The sequence below is a fragment of the Fusarium odoratissimum genome, assembly GCF_000260195.1.
Source record: "Fusarium odoratissimum NRRL 54006 unplaced genomic scaffold supercont1.5, whole genome shotgun sequence".
Lineage (NCBI taxonomy): Eukaryota > Fungi > Ascomycota > Sordariomycetes > Hypocreales > Nectriaceae > Fusarium > Fusarium odoratissimum.
The window spans coordinates 1306185-1332083 of NW_022158691.1; the positions used below are offsets into that span (position 1 = coordinate 1306185).

General features: G+C 49.2%; 7 protein-coding genes and 1 non-coding gene across 14 annotated transcripts; 2 read left to right on the forward strand and 6 right to left on the reverse strand.

Moving 5' to 3' along the window:
- The first annotated feature begins 132 nt into the window (after positions 1-132).
- On the forward strand, positions 133-2659 carry FOIG_04392 (uncharacterized protein). Its single transcript, XM_031202601.1, has 2 exons — positions 133-543; positions 598-2659. Exons 1-2 carry the CDS (start codon positions 469-471, stop codon positions 2332-2334), a joined length of 1812 nt encoding a protein of 603 aa, XP_031068048.1. The 5' UTR covers positions 133-468; the 3' UTR covers positions 2335-2659.
- Positions 2660-3682: 1023 nt separating this feature from the next.
- Positions 3683-3798, reverse strand: FOIG_04393. The gene has a single exon (XR_004093426.1). It is a non-coding gene; the product is annotated as a 5S ribosomal RNA (ribosomal RNA).
- Positions 3799-6736: 2938 nt separating this feature from the next.
- Positions 6737-10589, reverse strand: FOIG_04394 (uncharacterized protein). The gene is made up of 2 exons (XM_031202602.1): positions 7458-10589; positions 6737-7409 (listed from the first exon to the last, which is right to left on the reverse strand). The coding sequence occupies exons 1-2, from the start codon at positions 9717-9719 to the stop codon at positions 7296-7298; spliced, it is 2376 nt and encodes a 791-aa protein (XP_031068049.1). The 5' UTR covers positions 9720-10589; the 3' UTR covers positions 6737-7295.
- Positions 10590-11760: 1171 nt separating this feature from the next.
- Positions 11761-15176, forward strand: FOIG_04395 (uncharacterized protein). Its single transcript, XM_031202603.1, has 2 exons — positions 11761-12102; positions 12231-15176. The coding sequence occupies exon 2, from the start codon at positions 12248-12250 to the stop codon at positions 14408-14410; it is 2163 nt and encodes a 720-aa protein (XP_031068050.1). The 5' UTR covers positions 11761-12102; positions 12231-12247; the 3' UTR covers positions 14411-15176.
- Positions 15177-15274: 98 nt separating this feature from the next.
- Positions 15275-18337, reverse strand: FOIG_04396 (uncharacterized protein). Of its 4 annotated transcripts, none has more exons than XM_031202607.1 (3): positions 18188-18337; positions 16686-17159; positions 15275-16625 (listed from the first exon to the last, which is right to left on the reverse strand). In XM_031202607.1, exons 1-3 carry the CDS (start codon positions 18208-18210, stop codon positions 15548-15550), a joined length of 1575 nt encoding a protein of 524 aa, XP_031068054.1. In that variant the 5' UTR covers positions 18211-18337; the 3' UTR covers positions 15275-15547. The 4 variants fall into 4 exon arrangements, with proteins under 4 accessions (XP_031068054.1, XP_031068053.1, XP_031068051.1 ...); XM_031202606.1 differs by having other exon boundaries at positions 15275-16637; XM_031202604.1 differs by having other exon boundaries at positions 15312-16637; positions 16686-18308.
- A 97-nt stretch (positions 18338-18434) lies between these two features.
- FOIG_04397 (histone deacetylase 6/10) lies at positions 18435-21774 on the reverse strand. Of its 4 annotated transcripts, none has more exons than XM_031202608.1 (6): positions 21537-21774; positions 19557-21236; positions 19430-19493; positions 19288-19380; positions 19066-19237; positions 18435-19009 (listed from the first exon to the last, which is right to left on the reverse strand). In XM_031202608.1, exons 2-6 carry the CDS (start codon positions 21119-21121, stop codon positions 18693-18695), a joined length of 2211 nt encoding a protein of 736 aa, XP_031068055.1. In that variant the 5' UTR covers positions 21122-21236; positions 21537-21774; the 3' UTR covers positions 18435-18692. The 4 variants fall into 4 exon arrangements, with proteins under 4 accessions (XP_031068055.1, XP_031068057.1, XP_031068056.1 ...); XM_031202610.1 differs by lacking the exon at positions 21537-21774 and adding an exon at positions 21287-21371 and having other exon boundaries at positions 18448-19009; XM_031202609.1 differs by lacking the exon at positions 21537-21774 and having other exon boundaries at positions 18448-19009; positions 19557-21371.
- A 309-nt stretch (positions 21775-22083) lies between these two features.
- Positions 22084-24350, reverse strand: FOIG_04398 (uncharacterized protein). Its single transcript, XM_031202612.1, has 3 exons — positions 23893-24350; positions 22844-23837; positions 22084-22795 (listed from the first exon to the last, which is right to left on the reverse strand). Exons 2-3 carry the CDS (start codon positions 23648-23650, stop codon positions 22289-22291), a joined length of 1314 nt encoding a protein of 437 aa, XP_031068059.1. The 5' UTR covers positions 23651-23837; positions 23893-24350; the 3' UTR covers positions 22084-22288.
- FOIG_04399 (uncharacterized protein) lies at positions 24351-25797 on the reverse strand. Its single transcript, XM_031202613.1, has 3 exons — positions 25536-25797; positions 25257-25474; positions 24351-25206 (listed from the first exon to the last, which is right to left on the reverse strand). Exons 1-3 carry the CDS (start codon positions 25655-25657, stop codon positions 24623-24625), a joined length of 924 nt encoding a protein of 307 aa, XP_031068060.1. The 5' UTR covers positions 25658-25797; the 3' UTR covers positions 24351-24622.
- Between the last annotated feature and the right edge of the window lie 102 nt (positions 25798-25899).

Consider the following 25899-nt stretch of genomic DNA (forward strand, 5'->3'; position numbering starts at 1 on the left):
CCCTTTCCCTTGGGATCTTCTGTAATAAGCCTGTAACTAACATTACGTGGCTTGCTAGCCTCTATCCGCGGTTAGTCCGGCAGCCGCCGCTGATAACCTGATAACGCACCTTTAGCCGCCCTGAGCCGCCATTCGTTTTACGTGAGCTAACTAAGCTAAGCAGCTAATCTGAGGTTGACCGGAGACAGACTTTTGAAGGCGTCGCGCAAAAGTCGTCTCCACCTGCATCAGCTAAACCAATCTCTCTGTTAGCGCATCCAACTGTGCTTTTGTTTCAACCTCACTTTCCTTCAACTCTTGTGTGTATTCTCTGTAACTTCAGGGCATGAATAGGGACCCTAAGCAGGCCATTCTCGCGCTCGCCTTGTCCTACGCCACCTTCCAGCTCACGACGCAAGTCTTTAATCCAACCACAAGCAAAAGACAATCCCTGGTCGCGACGCCAACGTCGCCAGCCTCTGATTCACTATGGCGGCCCCAAAGATGACCAAGAACCAGATGCGAAGGGCCAAGAAGAAGGAGCAGAAGAAGGCTCAAGCAGAGGTATGTCCTGGTCTCCTCGCCCTCGTTGCGACATCACCCACTGACGCGCTGCAGGCTACCCCTACAAAGACCAAGGAAACCGCCGAGACTACCAACCGTGAAGAAAACGATGTCGCCGAGTCTACGACGACAGATCTCGAAGTGAAAAAGGGGTCGACAACCGAAGATGCCGCCACCACGGATGGTCATGCGATCGAAGTTGACATGGATGAGGAGGATCCCGCCTATGCCATGTACAAGGACATCTTTAACAAATTCGGCGCGTCGATGGAAGAGGACGAGATCGCCAAGGAAGCCAACGCTGGCAATCAAGGGACAGTGTTCTACGCGGATGACGACGAGATTCCAGACGAAGACGAAGAGAACAACGGACAGCCCAAGTTATCCAAAAAGAAGAAGAAGCAGCTCAACACGATCTCTATCGCTGAGCTCAAGGCGTTGGTCAAGGTTCCTGAGGTGGTAGAATGGCAGGACGTATCCTCGTCGGACCCTCGACTGCTTGTCCAGATCAAAGCTCAACGAAACGTCGTGCCAGTACCAACCCATTGGTCTTTAAAGCGAGAGTATCTGTCTTCAAAGCGAGGTATCGAGAAGCCACCTTTCCGACTACCCCAGTTCATCGCAGAAACCGGCATTACCGAGATGCGCGATGCCGTCCTCGATAAACAGGCAGAGCAGTCGTTGAAGCAGAAACAGAGGGAACGTGTTGCTCCAAAGATGGGCAAGCTTGATATCGATTACCAAAAACTTTACGATGCTTTCTTCCGTTTCCAGACCAAGCCCGAATTGACGCGATTTGGTGAGGTTTACTATGAAGGCAAGGAGTCTGAGGTCGATTACCAACATTTCCGACCGGGTGACCTCACCGAGGGTACTAAGGAAGCCCTGGGAATGCCTCCTGGCGCACCACCACCATGGCTCATCAACCAACAACGGTTTGGGCCTCCTCCATCCTATCCTACTCTGAAGATTCCTGGACTGAATGCGCCACCACCCGCTGGAGGCTCATGGGGCTTCCATCCCGGTGGTTGGGGCAAACCCCCAGTTGATGAGTTCAACAGGCCTTTGTTTGGTGGCGATGTCTTCGGTCTTGCGGCACAGGGTGGACAAGGAGGGGCACAAATGCACACGGGAGCCGGTGAGCCTGTGGAGAAGAGCCTGTGGGGTGAGCTGCAGCCACGAGAAGAGGAATCAGAGGAGGAGGAGGAAGAATCAGATGAAGACGAAGAGGAGGAAGATGATGATATTCCTGGTGGAACAGAGACACCCAGTGGCCTCGAGACTCCCGGTGGTTATGCCAGCACAGTGCAGGCCGACTACGGGCAAGGTGTCGAGACGTCTATTGCTGGCGAGATGGACTTGCGAAAGGAGCGCCGTGGCTACGACACAGAAGAGTCCAGTGCTCCTCGATCCGCCTACACCATCCTGCCAGAGCGCCAAGTTCGCGCCGAAGGATTCTTCGGCAGTGACAGGGTATATGACCTCAAGCAAGCACAAGCAGCTCAACGAGCAGGCGTGCCTGTTCTCGGCGCCGATGACGATTCACGCAAGCGCAAGAAGCCTGGCGACATCGACGTTGCTCTTGATGTCGACTCGTTGCACAACCACGATGGTATCAGCAAAGACGACCTGCGGCGCAAGTTCGAGGAGGGTAGGAAGGAAGAGGGCATCGGAGCCAAGTGGGCATATGACGATGACCTGAGTGAGATGATCGCCCAGGAGAGCAGAAAGAGACAGAAGACTGAGGCAGAGCTCAAGGAGAAGCGGAGGGAAGGCAAGGGCAGATACTAATATTGACAGACGAGAATTGTCAGACTGTACCATCGATGGGAACTGGGGTTGGTGACCAGGCGTTTTAATATCTTGTTTATAACGGGGACAGAGCAGCTCAACGGCTAAAATAGGACGAATACCATGCTTCTTGAGGTTTGGAAAATGCACCAAGGACATGGTTGTAGAGTGAATATCAAACGAGTGACCACGATGAGACTTTCTCGGTTAGGGATGCACTGAGCTTTTAGTTGCTGGCTTTGCTACAGGCAAAACTGAATAAATCCGACAAGTCCTCCTTTCAGAATGTTTGATGTAAATGTTGGAATATCTGGACTGATATCACATCATGTTGATCTATGGTATCAAAGAGTTGCTTCGTTTGAGAGTCTATTCGACGTTGTGTCTGATGACAGTTTGAAACACCAACTTCACCCTCGTAGAAGTCCCTCTTGTCGTCGATCGAGGTGATCTCAATCAGATCTTCAACTATGATGCGAGGCCAATGCCTGTGTTGTTAGTGGTCAACTTGTCATCTCATTCCTTTGTTGGATTCATGTTCTTGCGTACTTGATCACTCTAGAGAGCTTGGTGGCTGCATTGAAAGAGAAACAGCGAGTGACAAGTGGAACCAAGGCCTCACTTGTGACTAGAAGACGCAGGTACGTATGTATTGATTTGTGCTTGGCAGCCGGGGCGTTCAGGTGTGATGTACATGGGCATAACCCCAGCCTGCGGATGCTGGTTCTGGTGCTGGAGCCGTCACGCAAGGCTGGGGTTACAGAGAGAGCCAATATTACAGAGCCATTATTCACGACTGATGGAGATGAACACAAAATGCCCTGTAACGTTGAAGCTCAGGGGGTATTAGGGTCGAGTTTGAGGCTGTTGCAGGTGGTAGCTCTGATAGGTTGTTTGTATGAGCTGTATTGGCAGTGATTAGTGAACCCAAGTTGACAGGCATGCCTTTAATGACCAAGCTGCCCATTCCTATCAGGATAACGGCAGCCAGTTTTGAGGTATTCAGTGGCCCTGTATCACTATTTCATCGTCTCTCACCTAATGAGAAACGGTGCAACAGTCCATGTGGCTTGAGTGTGTGATTCAACCTCTAGTTAAACCTACTATATAAGTCAGTCTTTCGTTTTAGGAAGAAACCAGGAAAGCCAACAGCTCTTGACCCCTTGCCCATTGCAAGCTTGCCATTGGTCAACAGTCAATGCACTGCCAGCTCTGCATTCGTCAGAACGAACTAGCGCGACCAACTGCTGAGGCCAGCCAACAGCCAAAAAGACGAGCCATATCACGAATACACACGGTCACATCAAGGCGAAAACACAGATTCAGATGAGAAATTTGCACATAAAAAAACATACAACAGCGGGGATTCGCTGGTCGTCACCGACCCAACTACTAATCCGCCGGTTAGTGGCTTGACTATGGGAGAGCGGACGGGATCCCGTATTTTCCACTACCTTTGGTCGTATGTGATTGATGGTGGTCACCATTTGGATTATATGCACGGGTGCTAAAGCGAGTGAACGAGGCTTCAACAACTGGAATTCGACAGTTTCAGGAGAGTGAGTGAGAGTAATAAGTATCTCTGTTCGCTTTTGTTTCTGGCACCAACGCTCTTGATTCTGGATATGAATTCTGCCGCAGAAGAGCTCCATCACCTCGAATTGCATTGCGTTGCATCGATGGAGTATGCTGGTCTGCAGCCCATGGATATCACGCTCAACACTCAACGTCTGGACCAACCTTGGGAAGTTTAAGAGCGAAAATGCGAAGCCTCTGTTATGAATCTAGCATGACTGAGCTGAGTAAGGTATCTTAGCTAAGAGCCCTCCCTCACAGAGGCTTGAGTGCGTGAACCAGGTGGGGTCGCAATGTGAGATAGCATCCAACCAGATCGTGGGTGGAAATGGAAGAATCATGTCCGACATCGTGGGCCTCGCTGGGAGTTGTTTCAAAAACTCCCAGGAACCACCCAAAGGAAGACGCGACAAAAAAGACAAAACGCGGTGGCTTTGTCGAGACTGACTGTGCTGTTAAGCCTGTACTCGCCTCTGTATGACCTTGCCAGAGTTGGGTGAAGAGGAACGTAGCCTGATGGCACCCTCAATGGTAGACAAGTGTAATGGCCTCGATTGAGTGTCTAGTCGCGTATGCGTTGCGGGTATAGTCATGGCTGCTTCCTGGAGGAAACGCGGCGATTGGCTGATGCTGACCGCATGAGGCGGCTATTGATCATGTACTGCGCACTGCGGTATGTTTCTAATCTGGCCTCTCGTTGATCTACATCATAAAAATGCACGTCGTGGACTTGAGTGTGCGATTATCACATTTCTTCGCTACAACACAATCTCATATGTAATGGATTGGTGTGCTGACCTGAGTGGGTGGGTTCTCATGATGGGCGCCTCTATTGCTTGGGGGTGGTCAACCAATGATTACAGACAACTTCTGTGGTATATCCGGAAAATAATGGAATTAGCTCGCAGGATCTATTGAGGCCACCGTGCTCGATATACCATACAAGAATCTTTGGCTCGCTTATGCCATGTTGACCTGCTGGTCAACGGCCCCTAACACCCATGAGCTGGCGGCAGCGAGGTGACCATGATGAAGCCACCCACTTGGATTATAGAGTTAGTATCACTTTGAGCATCCGTCAGTGGTCGTATTGACACGGTATTAACAATAATTATGGCATTTTGTTAATGTCAAGGCGCTTCAATAACACTGCCCATCCAACTCATGATGGCCTCATTATTTCGCCATCAACCTTGGAAAGGTCGTATCACCTTCAACATTCCTTAAACCATACGCAAAAGATGTTTCCTTGCTCTCCAACTTGCGATAGTCAAACACACCAATGCTCTTTGCATATGCAATATGTTCTGGTCCCAATGTGTACATCTGTGAAAGAACTTGGCTCGAAATAACGGCAGAGAGCCTTCAAGTTATCCAAGAGGCCTTGTATCTTGGAAAGAACAATACAAGCGATATAAACAGGACTGGTATACTCATATCATGATACCTGGGATACTGAAAATGGCCATTTAGACACTGTCCATCTACATGCCACGCCCCCAAGCGCCTCGTCAAACAGCTCGTCAAACGTGCCGTAAAATAGACCACCAAGAGCGACCAGATATTATCAGGGGCTTCTTTTTTTTGTTTAATATGATTTGAACTTGCATTTGTCATTTCCCCGAACCATATCCTTTGCCGTTCAAAAATCGACCCATTTTCTACTGATCTCCACCACTTACCTCCTCTATCACATCTGGACTGGTCGTTCAGATTTGTCGAGATCCTTCGCTGGCCATTCGCATTTGTGACCTCAATAGATCTCGAATTAATCTATCCCTTTAGAGGGGTCTGTTCAACTTGAAGCAAGTCCACTTCATTCAAAGGGCTAATGCGTAAAGAAGAGGTTTGATCCAAGAAAATCAAGAGCTTGAGTTTCTCTCTAGTCTTTAATCTTGCATAGCATCTTCAGTTCCCTCAGAAACACCAAGATCCGAAAACATGCCACTGTGTCTAATTTCTATCAAATGCATTTCGATACCTCTTCTGTAGTCATCGGCCATATCTTGGAATTTATCAGCCACTTCTTCCAAACTCCTTGACTGATTGATGATGATGATGATACTGAGTCATTCCCAAACTGGGTGAGTCACACATGTAAGCAGATTCAAATGTGAATCGATAACCTCATACCAAGACATCCACTCAAGTTACTTGATGGGACCCGCCGTAATCCGTGAGAAGCCAAGCTCGTCTTTCGGTGAACACTGAACATGATTTATCAGACTGTTATGCTGTCCCGTGACAAAGTATTCCGTGATACCATCGATTTGATCATATGCTGTTATCATCCTGAGGACGTCACTTCTGTAGCAATGGCCGAAACCGTTATAACAAGCGCCCAGCGTGTTTGAGACTTGATCAATGAGTGCTAGAGAGATCTCTTCGACATGTATATCAAGTGTATTCGACTTGCAGCCTTCCAAACCATTGTGAGGTGCAATGGGTGAATCAGCCTACTAACCTGAATGGTATTTTGAATTTTCCATCGACAATGCATCTGTCGAATAGAACATATTGACCACTCCCAGATTGTGCAGACTGAGGCCGTTTCGTCAAGACCGGAATTGGTATTACTACTTGTGTTGGAGTTGCTGTGGTGATCATCAAGCTGTTGCATAACCGTTCATGCTCATATCAACCAAGCTAAGTATAATTAGGTAGTCTCCCTGAGTTGCAGATATGCCCAGATGTTAGCCGCACCGACCACGCTTTGTTTACAATTCCCTTGAATTCTACGTTGAAGCAGCGTCTTCAACTAGCCCTGCTATGCCCGCCTGGTCGTGGTTATACTCAAGGTAATCATCGCAATGGTTGCTCCTTCATCGTCACGCTGAAATTTGTTACACACGCACACAAACAGCAAAATGCAGGTAGTATAGTAATATAATACAGACCACCAAAAGTTTGCAGTACAAGCTGCCTCAACAGAGATGAGCTGCGAAAACCCAGCAATGTCCACGCCAGAAACAATCCACCCTCTACCTCAATCCTGATCAACCGACTCCGGGCATGCCTTCTCATCAGTGTCCCGATCCCAATAAGCGCCGAAACGACTATAAAAACATAAATTTAATGCCATCCTTCCGCTCACGATATCTCCAAGTCTGACTATATTCCCCACCACAAAATCTCGAGGCAATTCTTCACTTCTTTTTGGAGCCCGCCGCTTTCGTGTTAGCTTTTCGAAACCTGGCTCTCTTTATGGCTGTAGGCTCATCAGATTCCCCAACAGCCACGTTCACACGTCTCTTTCTCAGCGCTTGACGCGTAGTCATCGAATGGGAAGCTTTTGCGCTTTGAGAACCAGTGCTGCTTCGTTCGCCTCCTTTCAAGCTTGCTGAGCTAGGTACTGGGATGCTTCGCAAGGATATGGACACCCCGCTCTAGGAGGTTCCTTCCGTTTTGCTACACCCATTGCAAAGCCATTTGGGACGAGTGACCGGAATGGATGCCGAGTTTTCGATGCAACTTGCATGATACAGTCGATTTGAGCATTTCTATACAATTGTTAGCAGTGGCTTGCCGTCAAATAGCATTGGCATTACCTTGTTTGAGCAGATGAGTAGAGAAGGTCCGAGGACGGGGAGCTGACACACTGTACACCCATTCGCGCCTCTCGTAATTTGTGAAGCTCGAGGCGACTGTTTTAACGTGACATCCGCCGCATTGGTACCGTTCGTCTTCGCATCCTCATCTGATTTCAATCGAGCTCGTGCCTCATCAATCAGCTTCCCGGCTTTCTCAACACTAGCGTTATCCAGGACATCACGCGCCATCAGAACACACAGGTGCTTGCCATACTCGTTCATCCGATAATTCGCACCTACCAGCCAAGAAGCATTCTCTTTGACAAACTTGACCCAAGCACGCCTGAAATATTGTCCAGATGTGACATTTTCCTGAAGAATAAATGCGTCCCATCTGCGAATGTATTCCTTCTCTTCTTTCGAGACGTCGGAGAATTCGCCGATATCTTCGCGATGCTTCTGTAACAACCATGCATTATCGACCACGGGTTTTGGTAACTCCTCGCCAGGTTTTAGGCGAGCTTTGCTGACAGGGTCAAAGAGAGGCTGACAAGACTCTGGAATGATGACCTTTTTCTTTTCCGGTCGCGGAATCACCGCCTGAACTGCCGCTGGAGGCTGAGGAGGATTTTCGCCAGACTTTCCAAAGAGTTGTCGTTCGGTGCTGTGCTTCGGTAAAAATCGCACAACATCTTCCATGTGATCTGGACCATAGCGTGAAGTTACCCAGGAGTCATCGCCGTTGACATAGGCCTGCTGATCAAGCGGTTTTGTGGGTTTTCCGAGCTGCAGCTCTTTCGAAGGCGAGACTGTAGACCCCGAAACATGAGTAATCCGGAACAGCGGCCCTTGGCTCGTCTTTTCCAGTGTGTACACATAATTCGGATGGTACGTCATTAGGTGAGCTCTCAAAATGTCCAATGACTCGTTAGCGTTGCCACAGGCACAACACTGCCATGAGAGTAGGTGAACCGGTGTGTTAGCTGACAGCATATACGTGACGAAACCCTCGCCTTGCTCAGGTTGCCCAGCCTTATCTCGGGTTTTGCGCTCCTTTCCATGGGCTTGCGCAGTCAGTACCTTCAAGTTGTATTGCTTGTTATTCCGTTTTCGTAATGCTCGGTTAGGGGTGTGGTCGCCCTCTAGCTCTTCTTCCAGATCATGAGAGATGTCATGCGACGAGTCCTCGTCACCAACATGCCCGTTCACTTCATTCGTCTCTTGTACTCCATTCATATCTTCAACCTCATGCGTAACCCCATTGATGCCATTCACACCACCCATTTCGTCGTCGTCATCATGAAGGCCATTGACGCCGTTTGTGCCGTTTATTTCATGAACATCATTTGTGAGATGGGTGCTGCTGGTGTCATCGATGTCATCCTCAAGCTCGGGTGGGCTCGCGCTATCGAGCAGATCATCAGATATAGGTTCAAGAACACCATTGGTGTAAATCTCGCCGTCTGAATCGAAAGCAGTAATACAGTTTTTTGCAGTCTTGTCAATTCGTCGGGTACCCGAGGCCCATTTCAATTCTACATCCATGATGTAATTAGTCAGACGTTCATGGCGCTGTGGGTGGAATCCGGCTGTGAGCTTGACGGGTTTCTTTATCCTGCCGAAAACCTGGGGAAACTCGCTATGCAGTATCCAATTCTGCTTGGCAATTGCTTGGACAGGCCCTTGCTGGCTTGCAGGGACACCAAGCTCATGGGCTTCCAGAGGCGGCCAGTTGCCATCCTGAACTGAAAACATTTCGACGTCTAATCTGTATGCGTTCGAAAAGTCATGGGATGGATCATCCTGCCTGTTGACCAAGATACTTTCCTTAGGGACAAGGAATGGCTTAGGTGGCTTAATGTAAGCAATCCGATGAGGGCCTGACGGATTCGTGTGAGAGACGATGTCACAGCTCTGGCTGCTGCGATATAGGATGTGAGTGAAGCCACCGCTCACATCAGAAACGGTGATTTGACATTTAGCCTTGGTTTTGATGATATCGTCTGGAGGAAGAGCATTGAGAGGCCGGACTTTCTTAGAGTCCTTGTGAAAAATCTTGTGTATCTCAACACGTAGAGCCGTGCGATCTTCTGTATCAATGAGTGAGGCGTCGCCGTTGGACTTGGAAACTGAGACCTTCTGACGCTTTTGTGGAGGGCCACTGTCATCTTGGCTCTTGGGCGTCGAGAGGGTCGCGCCCATGTTTTTCGCGTTATGAGCAGCTTCCCAGTTGCGCTGAGTAAAGGGGACAGTCCTTGTAAAAGGCTTTTTCTGGGTCATGGCGGAGAAAAGCGATACCTTGACGGTATGAGATGATCCAAGGAGCAGTGCTCAGTCCTGGTAGGAAAAGTTGCGTAATGCGACAGACAGTTGAAGATGGCCGAGAATGTGGTTGTGACTGTGCTTGTTGGCAAAGCGGGTTGAAACGTCGCAGTACGTAGTTGCGATTGTTAGAAACAAGGCGTAAGTAATTATATATTAGTAGTTGATGGCCTTGACGCTCATGGCTGATGCGTGTTTGTTGTAGTCATGCGAACGGGTTTGTCAGGGCAGGAAAAATGACAGCCGAGAAAGGCCAGTGAAATAAAGCAGAAGCAACGGATAGAGGCAAGAGCGAGAAACAGCAACGCCACAAACTGCAGAATCGGACCGGGAGGAGAAGAGTGAAGAAGGCGGGATAGAGAAGAATATAGTGAAAAGAAAGAGCGCCTATGAATGAATATGAACAGAAGTGAGAAGGCGACTGCAGCTGTGTGCGTGTCCTTGGTACTCGAGGTGGATGTAAATAATGGGTTAAAGGAGGAGATGTGAGAGCCGGTCGCGTGTGGTGACAATCCAATTCTGCAGGTAAGGTCAGGTACCGTGGTAGGTAGTTTCAGTTCAGTGCTGTGGCCAAAGTACTGTCGCTCGCTGCCCGTCGCTCCTTCTGTGAACTGCCCTGTCTGATCCCGATACGCGCTGTAGAGTTAGATAGCGGGTTTCAGCGGACTCTATTGCATTGAAATGAAGCAGCAGTAGGCGAGAATGAAGCCTGTAGAGCGTCCTCATGAGAAGCGACGGGACTAGAGCTGACAGTAAAGGTAAGGTAGGTAAGTAACAATGAAGAGCGCGGTAAGAGACGCGTGCCAGTGGCAGGTTAAGAAGCAGCCCTGCCCGTGAGGTGGGAATTCTATCGCGACTCCCTACTACGGACTAGAGCCTGTAGCCCTCCTAGCGTCATGCCTGGAGAGTCACCAACAACCGCCATTCAGAGGCAATAGCCTAGCGGGGTGGATCCACTGGCCGCTGACAGTGGAACGAATTAGAGACTCTGCTTCAAGCAAAGACTTAACCGCTGGAAATTATTATGCATGCAGGCGGGGTGTTGCGCGCTGTGTGAGCGAGAGTGTGAGCCCCTTAGCCTCTTGTTAACTGCAAATGCAAATGTATTTCCAGTCCCGTAGAACACCATAAAGTTCATTTTACATATCCTCTCAGTTGCCATGGACATGAGCTGGTTTCAAGCCAGATTTTTCGATTCAGTCTCTCAGCACTTGGCCACCTCTAATGAGAGACCATTCCCGATAAGAAACTCTCCAGGATCATGGTCACCGTCGATTATGCATGTAGGCGAAGTGCCAGGACCCCTTTAGCATCATTGTCCAATGCCTCAATGGATCTTTGACGATCCATCATGAGACGAAGAGGGTCATCATGGCTTGTCGCTGGCGACTCATCTACATTGTATAGGACTTGCAGCCCAACCTTGACTGGTTCGGGGTTTCGATATCTCCTTGGGAGATGTATTGATGGAGGGAAAATCAAATGTTTGCTTTTCGTGCCGTCCACCCTATTCGAGTGCAAAGATCCTGGAGGCAGAAGCAGAGCTTGCTGTCTGGGTGTGATGGGGATGAGACGTAAACTTTCAACAACATAAAAGTCTAGGTACTGAAAAGAATGCTGTACCAACAGGATACAAAGCATCACGAAGTCCTGCCTATTCAATTCATATTCTTTTTCTTAATGTTTGCTTTGATATTTCTTATCCCACACTGGACTTTGGGTTTCCCAGATTTCCAGAAATGTACGGGATTGGTAGCCTTGCCACATCCAGCCATCGCCCGCCTATGATCGGCCACGGCAGAGCGACTCCGTTCTTGGAGCTCCACACCGAGGTGCGTCACCGCAAGGCTGGAGTGGGGGGAAAGAATAAGACGAATGCGTGCTCAGTACCAGATCATTGATAAGAAATGATAGGAGATGCTTTATGTAGATATGATACAAATATAGTCATTCAAGATACGTCTAATTATGACTGACTAATTTTTTCAATGTTGATATTATTTTATTGATGTATCAAGCCATATAAACCTAACTCTTCCTTTTTCTTTCATTCTTTCCCCTCACGTCTGGGTGCCCTCCAGCGCCCCCAAGTTCCTTCGACCTTGCCCCTCCAACAAACAAACACCCTAACAACGACATCACACTCAGACCCAATCTTGGGCTTGATACGATCCACCACTTCATGGCCTGACAACAAAACGCAACGCGCCCAAATACACTCGAATAGATAGCGGCTCTACGTATTGGCGCTCTTTGACACATTTTTCTTGGTACTCTTGAATTCGTCATTACTCGACATCGACTACGGGGAGCTTCAAGTCGCCAAACTCGGCCTTTGAAGGTGCGATCAATCCATCCTGCCCAGCTTGCGCCAGGCTGCAATAACCATCAACAGGACTGGCCAAACTCTCCCTCTTATTTTCACGCATTGAGATTAATAGGATGCCACTAACATGATCGTTACACTAGGCACCAGGCATCACAACATGGTCCGAACTAGGGCGGCTGAACGACAAAGCGTTCCTGCATCCTCCCGTCGCAACCTGTCGCAATCTATCACCACGCGTGCTACCCGAACAACAACACGTCCCAGGCGGTCGCAGAAGGCTTCCATAAGTTATAACGAGTCTTCTTCCGAAGATGGAGACTCCGAACCATCCCTGGCGGAGAGCGAACAGGATGGAGATGCCCAATTCGAGACGCGAGCTCGCAGAACCAACGAGGCCAGGTCAGCAAAGACCGCACACGTACAAACTGGTAGAAGATCGAACTCGCGGGACCAAACGAGGAAACGACCAAAGCCGGCACAGAAGAAAGGAAGCTTGAAGAAGCGACGAGTGTCTGCTGACGCAGAACCCGGGCCAATACCCCAAGGCGTCATTCCAGACTGGACAGACCCGCAGATACCTTATGCCGCCTGGACCGATATCTTCTACTATGCAGCTAGTCATGATGACATCGACGTCAATTGGCTGATAAACACTGCCACAACTTGTAAGGCATTCTCAGAAGCCGCCTTGACAGCCATTTATCGTTCTCCGCCTCTGGTCACTGCTGGAAAGGCCAAACGGTTCGCGTCTCTGCTGGATCGCCCACCTTCTGAGACTCGTTTCAATTACCGTGCCAAGATTGAGACTCTTTATGTAGATGTTCATGTGTTGCCTCAAACGTTATTACCAAGAATCCTCCATTTGCTTCCTCGCCTGAAAGAAGTCTTTCTCTTTACACAATCTGATCAGCCGCCTTACAGGCAACTGGATCAAACAGTGAGATGGCAATATACTGAAGAGATATTTGCCGCCTTCAGGCCAGCCGGAGACAAAGAGTCGCACACCGTGTTAAAAAGCTGGGAATGGAGCGGAAGCCTGCTTGGAGGGCCTGTGGCGACTATGAAGGATGTTGCCCGTATACATCAAGAGCCTTCATTTGCGCACCTCACCAAATTAAGCCTCACCAATCTTCAAGTCCCTTCGCTCTATAAGCTGGGGCCGAAAGGCGGCAATGAGGAGGAGGAACTGGCGCTGTACAATGAAGATGGGGCTGTCATTGATTCGCTCGCCGAGGCGATTTCGCAATTGAAATCGCTACAACATCTTATGTTCGAGTCTTCAACTGTCATGAACGATCGGCTTCTTCCACTTTTGCCAAAGGACCTCACTCATCTCTCACTGATCAACTGTTGGGAGGTCAAGTCAGATGAGTTTATGCCATTCCTACACACGCATGGCCGACATTTGCGCAGCCTGAACTTGTCACACAACCAATCTCTAGACATGGTCTTCCTAACCACTTTGGAAGCTGCATGTCCTAATTTAGAGGAATTATACATGAACCTCTCGTATTTCCGCCATCATGAATCCCGGTCTTATACCAACAATGACGCTGATCCTTTGTACGACCAAGTGCTATTGCCGCATCAAAAGCCAGAGTGGCCGTCAAGCCTCAGGATCATTGATTTTGAGCATATACGATATTGGAGTGTTGAGACTGCCGAAATGTTTCTCAATTCCCTCATTGATAGTGCTGGTTCTCTGCCAAATCTTCGACATCTTGCGGTCAAGACGATGCTCAACATACCCTGGAAGGCCCGCGCTAATATGCGGCACGAATGGAGGCGGAAGCTGGATAAAGTCTTCCTCCGCCCATACGAACCACCGCAAAGAAAGTATTCACTTCGGCAGACACAAGAGGAAGAAGTGGAAGCATCTACTCAGATTTCGGAGAAAAAGAAGCAAAAGTCGAAAAGGCTGCCTGATGGTCCATCTCGGCGAAGCAGTCGTCTAGCGGCACATGTTTCGGACTCTGATTCAAGAAACAGCGCCAAAGGTCTCCGTAATTCGCTTGGTCGGCCAACTTACGCCGAACCTGACACAGATGAGAATGAGTTCGATTCTGATGCAGAAGATGAAGAAGCTGAGTCCGGTACTGCAGTCAGTCAGACTGGGGATGAGGCCGAGGGTGAAAAGAAGCCTGTGCCGCTTACGATTCAAGGACGGTGTACTACTGTATCCATTGTATTCGATAACCAAAAGCCCACTGAACTGCAGTACGGCATGGAAGACTTTGTGGATGATGATCGCGCTGAGTCGGATGACGAGTGGGACGGCGACCATGAAGAGGATGATGATGCAGTCTTTGTCTGGCGTTAGCTGAGCAAAGACTTCTGTATCATAGCTGATCACTTGGGATCAGAGAAATTGACCAATTCCAGACTTAGAATGCAACATCTGCTGGCTCTGGAGTTCATATCATATTAGTATTAGGATATAGCATGAACGGTCTTGAAGCGGTTCAACTTGGGTTTTATACTGAAGTGACAAATGTTCCATCTAGCCACGTCTTTTGATCACAACTATCAGCTATACCAATATGCTGGCTCCTCTCAGGTACGCACGAATCCTTGCAAATCATAGTGAGAACGGCTTGGTCCACATTATGAATGCACCTCGGCTTGGCGCCAACTGGAGGGCAGTTCGTAACCTCTAATCATTCATGCAATTCTGTTGAAATGTGGCCGTGTACCTTTTTACTTGATCTTGCGGCATATGGCAACCGAGTCTAGGAACTGGAAGCTTGTTCAGATGCATGAATTGCAGTCTGGCCCTGAATGCAGTATAATTGTTTGTTCAATCAGAATCTGACGAAGCCACGGCTCAGTTTTTACGTCGACATCACCGCGTGGACTGTTGGTAAAATTCAAACTTGTCGATTCTCCCTCGTTGGCTTGCAGGGCAACTTTGTTTCGTACTATCGAGACTGTGTGGGGTGGTGCGTTTGGCTTACTGTAAGGTACAGAAGACTCATGAATGCTTGGTATACGACACCCTGATAAATTGCATGGCAATTAGAACCTACAATTCAGTTCATGTTCGAGTTGTTTAAGGTATTGGCATTTCCATGTGTTTGAAATACTGGCGCATCTTGTCAGTGAGCATGATGGATACCTCAGTAAATGAGCACGGCTATCATGGGGCCTAAACTAACAAAGAGGCACCTTACAAGGCTGATTATACGCGCTGGTACAATTCACATTCCAAACGCAATAGCTAGGCCGAATTCACATACAACGGGCTCATCATAATTATTATCTCTTCATACAACTGTTGTACAAGCAGGACGTCTCGACCCAATGTAAACATGAAATCTCCAAAGTCTTGGGATTTCTCATGACCAGAAGCAAATGGAAGCAACGCTTACAGGAACCTAGTCCTGCATATTCAACAATCATACAAGCATAAACGATGATCCTTTAGCGCCAAGTTCCTAACATCTTGTGGCACATATTTTTAAAATGCAGCACCACCCATGCCTTCACCAGCAAGGCTCTTCATGCTCTTCTCGCTCAGGTCACTCCGCATCTCCCACGCTCGCGAGTCACGTTCGAGTCTATTCCACGTGTAAAGGCTTTTTCGTAGCCGCTCTTGCTTCGCATGCAGTTCATCTCGCAACTTTTCCTCCTCGTCCTTCAACTTGCGATAATGTGGCTCAAGTTCTCGAGTTACGCCGAGAGCCAGAGGCGTCATGGAAGGATCCAACTTGCCGCCAGGGATGATGGGGGGCAGCGTCGCAAGCATGGATTGCGCCAAAGTCTGCCGTGCGCCACCAGCATGTTGAGCCGATGGTCCAGTCGGAGGATTGAACGGTCGAGATTGCGTCGTTGTTGAGGCTGACGATGTATTTGACGGAGTCGCGCGTGGGCCAGTGGGAATAGCTGAAGGTCCACTGGGAGTTGGAGGAGTCGGTGAAGGTCCTGAAATGTGTCTTGCTGGTGCTTGATTCCAACCACCTCTGCCTCGGGGGGCAAACCCACCTCTAGCTGGAGGCACATAACCTCGCGGGCCAGCTGGGGGGACTGTTGGGCTCGTGGTACCTGAACGTAGAGGAGGAGCCGTAGGTGTCTGAGTCCGAGCGGGAGGAGGCAGGGCTGGTGAAGATACTGGCGCTGCGGGATTTCTGTTTGCTGCAGGGCCGGTTGGAGGTGCTCTTAGCGCTGCAGGGCCTCGTGGCGGTGATCGAGCGGGGGCTGATGTGTTTGTATCATAAGGTCCAGGTCTTGGTGCCTCCCTTGGTGGTGCCGCACCAGACATAGCATGATGATGAGGAGACTCTTCTCGAGATTGAAGTGGTGAACGAGCTCTCACGGAACTCGGTCGCGGTGACGATCTTCCAGAAGCTGACTGAGAAGTGATCGCAGATGAGATTCCAGATTCTCTCGGGGGGCTGACACGCCTGTATGACTGCCATCGGTCATTTCCCCTTCGACTCATAGAACGTGAACGTGGTCTATATGAGCCACCACGAGGACCTGTCACGGGAGACCGCACAGGAGGAGTTCTGTCGCGGCGAATCACACCAAATGGAGACCTAGATCGCCGCCTTTTGTCAGTTAGTCCCACGCTATCAACATGGGGCAAGTAAGTTCACCTTTCGTCACGCCGCTCGAAGTCACGTCCCCTATCACGTACTCTGTCACGGTCCCATTCTCGATCTCTGACCCTCTCACGATCGCGTTCCCAATCTCTGCCAGGGGCAGGAGACCGGGGCCTTTCATATCTATCCGCTCCACGCGGAGGAGAAACTCTCCGGGACAAGCTACGTCGGGGAGACGGCCGCCGCATAGACCTACTACGCTCCCGCCGGCGCGGACTCTCTCGTTCTCTTGATCGCTCTCGCCGGTATCGGTCTCCTCCACTTCTCGACCTACGACGTGGTGGGTATCTGCCCGGCACATAGCTATCGGATCCAGAAGGAATTGGACTTCGGGGACGTGGACTTCTAGGTCGCGGGCTCCTTGCTCGCTCTCTAACCGGACTTCTAACCCGCCTAGGCGACCGGTCTCGAGGAGTGGGCCTCCATGACTCTCCAGCGCCGTATCTAACGACTTCCCCATCATCAAACCTTTTTTTTTTTTTCATGTTAGTAATTGCGCTTTGAAGTTTAAAAGACCCTGAGAAGGAAAGAAAGAAAGAAAGAAAGAAAGAAAGAAAACAAAAACAAGACGCAGATGAATAAGCGTAGAGTAATTCGAGTCCTGTGGCATGCTGCATCGTTAAGGTCCTTGCCAATTTCTGGCAGAGGGCAGGCTAAATATCGTGCCATGGTTAAGGCGAGTAGGAAGGCAGGCGTACAGTCTCTAATCCTGGTAACATCTTGATTATGCGAAACCACGGTTGAGTGTTGACACGCCGGTCTAGAATCCCTTTATAAGCCGGCCAGCGTTGTTTGACACGCTCCCAAGCATCATTCCCTGTGGTTGCAGCAATGCTCTCCATCCTCGCTCTGACGAGCCTGTGGAGTGGGACGTAATGCTGGCAAAATGGGTGGAAACCTAGCATCATCTCCTAGGATATGGGTCGGAATGGGTCGAACCAAAAGCACGACTCGTTCCCATGAACATGCATCTTTTGGTCCCTCGTGGTAACCCGAACGACAGAGCGACCGAAGTGATATACCGAATAGGAGAATAGATGGACAATCATCCGAATCGCTATTGGTTCATGGCCTGGTTGATGACGATGGCTTGGCCATCCGCAGGTGACCAACCAAATAGAGCGAATGTTCCAATGTCGTTCGACATTCCTCTGCACAAGCTCGCCAGGCGCCTGCTCGAACTCGGAGGCATCTTTGATGATTTCGTGAAAGTCGCTGCCGTCTTCCCCCCTCACGATATCACCAGCCATCGAACGATCGTTCAGTTGATCGATATTCTCTCGAGTTTGGGTCCGGGGCCACAGCACGAGACGTGGGTCGAACAAGTCGCATTGCTCAAAGTGGTAGGTCATCGTGTAGCGTGTTTCGAGGGTGTCCGCGGGTGGTGCTGGAGATGCCGAAATGGTGTCGCAAAACGATGGGAGATGTAACGATGATGGTGATGATGAAGAAGAACGCAAGATGCAATACAGAGAAGCAAACGGTTTATAACTCACCTTCGACCTCGGTCGCGATCCATTCTTGCCTTACTCAGGATAGATATGATGCACGGCAAGTGCTTCTGTCGATGCGTTGTGATTTGGCTTTATGAAAGCGCAAGCACGCGTGCGAGTCGCAAGTTGGGTCAATGGAGCCTCCAAAAATGGAGGACCAAAGCAGGGAGGTCGGAGATTCGACATCCCGACTTCCGTGACTAACCCGATAGCAGATAAGCACGGTCTCAATAGAGACACACACATACTATACACACTGTATTGCTTCAAGACCAGGAACATAACATGTCATACTCGTGCGACAGTTATTATGACTTCCATAGGTGATAAATATGATACCGGTACAAAAACGCTGCCTAGAGGTATATAATAACACACATAAGGAAAACAGACTCTATCTCCAGTTGCGCTACTCACCAAGACCTGCAAGAGCAAGAACATTCGCACTATACAAGGGGAACACCCAGCTTCTCCTAACTTGTAAATAACATCATTTCCGAGACCGAGTTTATGACTTTTCATCTTCAGTCATATCAGCATCTGCTACTTCTTCGACCCTCTCAAGAATCCACTCCCGTGCCTCTTTGGCGTGATGCGCCATCATCTTGTTCAGACCAAACATTGGACTACGGACGACTGTCCCGAAGCGTCGCTTGTTGACTTTTCGAGTCAGATCAGGATCAGCCCAGCATGCATGATCGCCTGCAATGTAGACTCGTGAGTTCTCTTTATACCACGACGATAGATCTGAATCAAACTCTGACTTGACTGGCCTGAGCGTTCCATTGGCAAAGTTTACCACCCCAGAGATTCTTGACTTGCAATCTATTTCGTTTTAGAAATTATTTGAGATAGAGGCTCATGTCAACGAGTCGACTTACCTCGGTTAATAAGAAGGACTTTGACTCCAAGATATGCATTGCCAACGCCCATGACGAAAATGTGATCGGCATCGTAAAGCTGCAAGTAATTGTCCCACAGGTAACACACCAACGTCTGGATCTGTTCTGTGAGAGCCTTCTCTTTGAAACCAGGTACATAAGAGTCGGATTCCTATACCAAGGGTTAGAGATAAACCACTACTAATGAATGTAATCACAGACCTCGTCGTGGGTGACATAGGCTGGGATATTAACGTCCATGACACCGAACTTTTGATCAACTGCCCAGTCAATGTAGTCCGTTACACCATCGACCTATTCTTATCAGTTCTTGCATCGCGTATTATTACTAATGTCTACTCACCACCCAGGCGTTATGAGGGTCGACAGATCTGTCTATAACATCTGGCTGAGCGAGAAGCTCGGGGCTAAAAGATGATGTCAGTAGTCAAGACCCTGGTCCTAACCCTCTCCTCATGCAATTGACTTACGGATCGTGAATGATAATGAGAACCTTCTTTTCCTTGTGAAGGCCTGGTGTCACTAGGACCTGGTTCTCGTATGACTTGTATAGATGCTCGCGCTGGATGTAAAGAGGTATCATGTTATGCTTTGTTTGCAGAACCTGCCTCTGGGCGTTTCTGATCACGTCATGTAGACGGCTGGATATCGCTGGCTGGATGTCGGTAGGAATACGAACGATGCCTGCCCTCATACACTCCCAATATGGGGCCTGATGAGCTTGGACCTTGGCAAGTATGCGTGCGGCCTCCTTATTGATCTTAGGAATTTCCATCTTTGGTGGTGGTTCACCCATGAGTGTCTTCGCAACGGCCACTGCAGACACTGAGATAGCCTTAAGATTGTACCCGCCCTCCAGACACACTGCAACCTTTCCGTCAGCCAAGGACATCAACATGTGTGTCATATGAGCGTAGCAGCTGGGAGAAACGAAGCAGCCACCAAGCTCATCACCATCAGCAGCATCAAATCCCGCAGAGATAACCACGAGGTCCGGATTGAACTCTTTGGCGATGGGCATCACAATCTTCTGGAATGCCGCCATGTATTCCCCGTCACCCATGCCTTGGTCGTGCCAGCCGATATTGATGTTTTTACCCAGGCCAGCATCTGTTCCGCATTTGTCGATTCCACCATCCGGTGTCATATCATTGGGGGGTTTACCGGGATAGAAGAGACCGTTCTGGTAGACGTGGAGAGAGATATACAAGACGTTTGGGTCCTGATAGAAAATGTTTTGGACACCGTTACCGTGGTGAACATCCCAATCCAGGATCAGAACCTTTCGGCAAATGTCTGGATAGTCCTGTTGGCAGACCCTGACTGCTACTGGGACGTTGTTGAAGAAACAAAAACCCATTGGCGCATCAAACTCTGCGTGATGGCCTGGTGGCCTGATCACGGCGAATGCGTTCTTGACTTGACCAGTCACGACGTTCTTGCAGGTTTCGATGGCTCCCCCTGCTGAAAGTAGGGCGGCCTGATAAGACATACTACCAACATAGAGAGATTCCCGCCCTTGATCATATTGCCTAGTCAGTTCTCGAAGCTCGGCCAAACTTATTTTGTCAAGGTTTTCTACCCAGCTAAAGTGATCAGGATGATGGGCGAGGCAAATCTCCTCTCGGGTGGCAGCACGAGCAGGTATGCGCCACATATAACGTGTGGGACACTCCCGCATAATTCTTGGCAACTCTGCCTCGGGACCTGTATAGACGAGGCCAACCTTCTTGAACGCCTTGAATATCTCGTGGATGCGACGGGGATCTTCAGGATGATGTGCGTTCGGTGAAAAGTCCGCATTCATATGCAACTTCATCCGGTCATCATAACAACAGCCTGTTGGCAACAAACCTCTACGACGCATCTGGTCGAAGGTTATATCTTGAGGTAGTGGATCTTCATCCTCCTCGCATGGATCCTCGGATGCCGTATCATCGTCGTCGATACTGGTGTTGCTAGTACGGTTGAACCCATTAGGCGCTTCTGCATCCTTCATTGGATGATCAACAGCATCTGTGATACTTGTCTCCATGGCAGGCAATCTCCAATATCCTCACTGAAGGTCTGACGACCCCAGGAGTTGCGAATATACTCGAGAGAGCCAAAACCTGTGGATTGCTGAAGTAAATAAACACCAGCAGATGGATCTATACGCAAGTTAGAAAGTTTATGGCCGAGTTTACAAAAATTCGTTGACCATTATTGTCCGGGAAAACAAAGGAGGTGCTCGAGAACAAAGATAAGTTGCGTGTTAGCGAAGTGAATTACATGAGCCAAAATGACACACGGCTGGCCATTGTTTTCACAAGCGCATAAGCTCCTTGGTTTACTTGGCACTCAGGCACATACAAGAGCATTATGCCTAGGTCTGCAGAGCTGAGTGCATCAAAGCACATAAAAGGATGTGAAAGATGATGATGCCAGCCCGAACAAAACAATCCACTTACCCCTGCTAAGTATGGCGCGATCGCAACAGCGAGGAGAGGTTATAAAGACGTGAGTGCATACGCTAGCCTCTTATAAGAAGGTTCTGGAGAACTGAGATATGAGTAAATCCAATGCTAAGTGGTGGGTTGAGATGCGCGATCGGGTTTAATCGCGGTGGTTGATATTAGCTCTGAGATTAGATGTATGAGAGTGGAAGGAGAAGTGAGGCTCAGCTGTGGAGGTTGATTTTGGCGCGCGGGCTCCCCTAAGGTTTCAGGCGCTACTGGCCACTGAGTGACCCGCGGCCGCCCTCCATCGATAAGGCACCTAACTTTCTAAGTTAGTGGGGGCTACTGCTTGGCCGCAAACAGTTGATAATTTCTTTCTTCAATCCATACCTCAGATGCCTTAGGTAGAAAGGGCATTGTTCCTTACCTAGGTATTCGCTGATCATGAATCATTTGGTTGGACTGCGATTTTGAAGAAATATCTCTCCTGACTATCCCAGCTGCTACAAAGAGTAGCTAATCTACGGCAGTAATTCACGGTCGACTGGTTAATGCACTGGTGAGAACGTAGCATCTGGGCGATTCAGGAGACACCACGGGTATTACTCAAGCAGGGAATCTGTTTCTAATAAATGAGAAGCCTTCGACTTAATTTCGATCACATCTGACGATCCACGTGCAGTACTCCAACAGATACTGCCACAATCCATAAACTTCATGATTAACCAGACAAACGATAACATGTCTATCGACGGCACTCAGGCCTAAGCGAACGAAACCATATACCTACCCTCCATCCTTGTCTGACGCTGGACATCCTCCAGATAAGATCCATCATCCCCACGAGGCGAGTAGTGAGATGAAGACCGAAGCATCCGGGCTTCCCCTGGCAATGTCCCATCCAAACTGGCATCACTTCCGAACTTGACGCGTTCAGCGTCGCGCTCATCATCCCAGTCAATCACACCTCCTAGGCCATCCAGAGGCAAAGTAGGCATGTTCAAGGACCACTGTCGCTCATCCAGGACACATTGTGTTGACACCGAGATAGATTCTTGGTCGAAAGTGAGATTTGGTTGAAGAGACCGGGCTTCCGTAATAAGGCGTTTTCGAGGGTAGCTATAGATGTTCTCAAATAGATGCATAAGATCTTTAGGGCCAAGTTTGCAGTAAGTCTTTACAATACGGCCCCAACGACTCTGATCCCGCCAGCCTCTTGCCAAGGAGTCAGGTCGGTCGACAACATCACAAAGATACGAATCGCAGCCCTCCTAATGGCATGTCAGTAATGAGCCCCGAAAGTCTTAGTGCAAACCTACATATTCGTCTTGACTAGGGTCAAGCCGCGGGCAGAGATAGTGGAGGACGACATCCTTCATGGTTTCGACCAGGTCCATCAGCTCTACCAGCTCGCATGTAGAGTATAATCGAAGTTGGCTTAGTCTAACGTCATCCACGCCAGGCTCTGGAAGGCCAACACGAGGTCGGGGGAAGTCTCCGTGAAAGTAGAAGCCATAGAGCCACCATCGATACATGGCTCTGCGGAACCTCTCAGCCTCGTGCTCGCGAAGCAGACGACAATTTTCGGGCTCATGGAACCATCTCATCTGAGGGAACCTGGCTTGCCATCTCAGTACAAGGGAACAGTAGCCGAGAAGTGGCTTCAGATCGTTCTCAGTCAGAACAACGGTTTTCAGTGGTTGAGCGCGGGGTATGATAGGTTTGCTTGGCTTGTTCAGCGTGATGAATCCTTCAACAGCGTCCGCTGACACAGCAGGCTGATGCTCTGAACGCGGAGCTAACACCATTCCAGTGTCTCCAAGGAAACGTTTAAACACGACTCTGCGTGGAGCATACAGTCCACCGCGGGAATCAAGATCCTCAACTGAAGCCGTATAAACCTGAAGGAGCTCATCAAACGGACTGAACTCCCTGACAAGGACAGGAAGTAAGATCGAGGCCTTTCTCTTGTCGAAGAGTTCATGTAGCGTCCTGTGAGTGGCGCAAAGGTTGAAAACACCATCCAGGTCTAGTTGTTGATAGATGTCCAAAAGGATCTCAGTTGGAAGCCCAGTCAGGCGATGGTTTTTTGGCATCTTCGGTGCCATGTTTACAGAAGTTACCATGATCGGACGTCTGATATAAAGGGATTGGGGATAGATGGGGGAAATGTTCGGTCGAATTGTAAAAAATTGGGTTTTGGAATGGACAAAATATCTGCAGGTAAAGACGACAACAACGGTCCTCGTCTGTACACCACGTACGTGATTATACAGTCTCACTACAGAACCAGGGTCGCCGATCTGACGGGTGCTATGAGGAAGTTAGGCATGAAATTATGCCTGGAAAGGGGAAGAAAAGGACGGACCTGATAGACTTTGCATTTTGTTTACTTGTAATGTTGTAGAGGAACCAAGATTCAAGAAAACCAAGTTGCTGTATCCTCGGATTGTACTCGTCTTCACTGGGAGAGAGTTGATATGAGAAAAGTGTTGTTATAAGAGCAGTCTGGCCCTCGTCGCTTCAAGGTATCTCACTGTTGAGTCACCTAAAGCGTCAATAATACGGGGCTTATTGTTCAGCCACCCCGGCGCTGGGGCTTGAGACAGAAGTAGAGATGCACACAGGCATCGGTTTTTGGGTAACTGTGATTCTCATGGCTGTATTCAAGTGCAATGCTCGTCTGCAATATGCACTGATTGAATATACAGTGAGGATGAGGATGAAGAAGGAAAGGGGGACGACTGATATAGGTCATGACAAAGTCGCGACTTGGGTTGCGCACTGATAACAATCTGCCGAGTTTCATCCGGGCGGGCTAAGTGATGATGCGATAGCCTTCAGGACCTGACAACCCTGAACTGAGCCTTAGTACTTTTGATTACTTTATTACCTAGTGAGTGACTGGGGGAATACAATCAGGGAGGACAAAATAAGACGAACGGCGTCGTTAGCGATAACTAAAGTATAATATTCTCTCTTTTGGCAAATAAAAACGCAGTATGACCTAAAACTCCAACACCCCGTCCCGGTGTTCAGACCCAATGGATCAAGCCAGTAAGTACTTGGTTATATCGGCAGGTAAGGTATCAAAAAGTTTAGGCGAACAACATCTTGGTATCCAGCTCATCCTTGGCCGGTCGCTGGCCGCCAACAGATCGCAGTCCGAGGTCGCCCTTCCTGACCCGTCTCTCCACCTCTTTTTCTGCGCGGGCGTTGTGTCGCGAGGCCTTTGTCCTTCGAATATCGGCTCGGACCTGGTTTGGTGACACAAATTCCTTGTTTTCATAGATAATAGGTCCACCGAAAGAGCCCTCCTGGATCACGATCGGTGTCAAGACGAATCGGGGACCGATCTCGACCAGGTTGATATCCGTATCAGGCTTGCCAGATTGAGACTTGGTTGTCTCTTCCTCCTCCTCACCCTCCTTGGCTGTCGCCTCGACCTCGTTGATTTGATAGTTGCGAACCCAGATCTTGCCATCGACAAAGCTAAATCCCATAACGTGGTCGATAAAAGGCTTGGATTTTCTGGCGCCCTGGGGAACACCGAAGGTGTGGAGGAAGAGCTCCTTGATCACTCGGAGGTGAGGCTGCTTGTCGAAAGCGCCGTCGAAGGAGAGAACGGGCCGCGATCCCTTGAGACAGTTGCCGGTGAAGTGAAGTTCCTCCATGGTGTGCACTGTTCGGTGTTAGCCTGGGATAAAAGCATTGTCTGGTGTCAACTCTTACAGTTCTGGAGGTGGAACTTGATGGTAGGTCCGTTAGGGACTTTGCTGAGCCAAACATATAGATCCTTGCCCTTTCTTGCCTCGAAGAAGAGCACGTTGTTGCAGTTGTAAAGCTCAGCCAGCTCGTTCAGTTCGTACAGCTTTGTCTTGGAGTCGAATTTTGCATCTTTTCGGCTGTGGGGGAGCATCGCCGCAATGTCGTTTAGAAGATGGCGATGTCTTGGGAGGAGTAGCAATGTTAGTGGAATGCGCCCTGCATCCGAGTCGTGGGATTACCTACCGGTAAGTGACGCCTCTAGAAGAGAGGATCAGAACCCTCTGCTTGTTCTTCTTGACGCCATTGCTAGGAGCCTCTGCCTTTGTAGTGCTGGACTTAGAGATAGACTTGTAGACAGCAGCCATTTTGATTGAATCCCGACGTTGCGATTGAGATCGGTTATCGAAAAAGCTGTGTTAACTTGGTGATGATTTTACTGGACCAGGCTTTGCGACGCGGCGGACAATTTTCCAAAAAAATTTGGTCGGCTGAGTCTCGATAAGAATTGAAAGGTCGCGATAAGAGAGTGGGGGTGCTGGAGGTATCAAGGTGGAGCCGCGACACCGCTCTAGCAGTCGAGACAAGCCGTGCCAGGGGGTCCTCTAAA

Excerpts from the sequence above, each read along its gene's own strand:
- FOIG_04392 (XM_031202601.1), top strand. The coding sequence starts at position 469 with ATGGCGGCCCCAAAGATGACCAAGAACCAGATGCGAAGGGCCAAGAAG. Across the intron at positions 544-597 it reads AGAAGAAGGCTCAAGCAGAG|GCTACCCCTACAAAGACCAA; the intron begins GTATGTCCTGGT and ends GACGCGCTGCAG.
- FOIG_04394 (XM_031202602.1), bottom strand. The coding sequence starts at position 9,719 with ATGACCCAGAAAAAGCCTTTTACAAGGACTGTCCCCTTTACTCAGCGC. Across the intron at positions 7,410-7,457 it reads TACTCATCTGCTCAAACAAG|AAATGCTCAAATCGACTGTA; the intron begins GTAATGCCAATG and ends ACAATTGTATAG.
- FOIG_04395 (XM_031202603.1), top strand. The coding sequence starts at position 12,248 with ATGGTCCGAACTAGGGCGGCTGAACGACAAAGCGTTCCTGCATCCTCC.
- FOIG_04396 (XM_031202604.1), bottom strand. The coding sequence starts at position 17,308 with ATGCAGCATGCCACAGGACTCGAATTACTCTACGCTTATTCATCTGCG. Across the intron at positions 16,638-16,685 it reads TTCGAGCGGCGTGACGAAAG|GCGGCGATCTAGGTCTCCAT; the intron begins GTGAACTTACTT and ends AACTGACAAAAG.
- FOIG_04397 (XM_031202608.1), bottom strand. The coding sequence starts at position 21,121 with ATGGAGACAAGTATCACAGATGCTGTTGATCATCCAATGAAGGATGCA. Across the intron at positions 19,494-19,556 it reads CTCATTATCATTCACGATCC|CCCCGAGCTTCTCGCTCAGC; the intron begins GTAAGTCAATTG and ends ATCATCTTTTAG. Across the intron at positions 19,238-19,287 it reads CCTATGTCACCCACGACGAG|GAATCCGACTCTTATGTACC; the intron begins GTCTGTGATTAC and ends CCCTTGGTATAG.
- FOIG_04398 (XM_031202612.1), bottom strand. The coding sequence starts at position 23,650 with ATGGTAACTTCTGTAAACATGGCACCGAAGATGCCAAAAAACCATCGC. Across the intron at positions 22,796-22,843 it reads ACCCTAGTCAAGACGAATAT|GAGGGCTGCGATTCGTATCT; the intron begins GTAGGTTTGCAC and ends ACATGCCATTAG.
- FOIG_04399 (XM_031202613.1), bottom strand. The coding sequence starts at position 25,657 with ATGGCTGCTGTCTACAAGTCTATCTCTAAGTCCAGCACTACAAAGGCA. Across the intron at positions 25,475-25,535 it reads TCTAGAGGCGTCACTTACCG|ACATCGCCATCTTCTAAACG; the intron begins GTAGGTAATCCC and ends ACTCCTCCCAAG. Across the intron at positions 25,207-25,256 it reads CAAGTTCCACCTCCAGAACT|TGCACACCATGGAGGAACTT; the intron begins GTAAGAGTTGAC and ends AACACCGAACAG.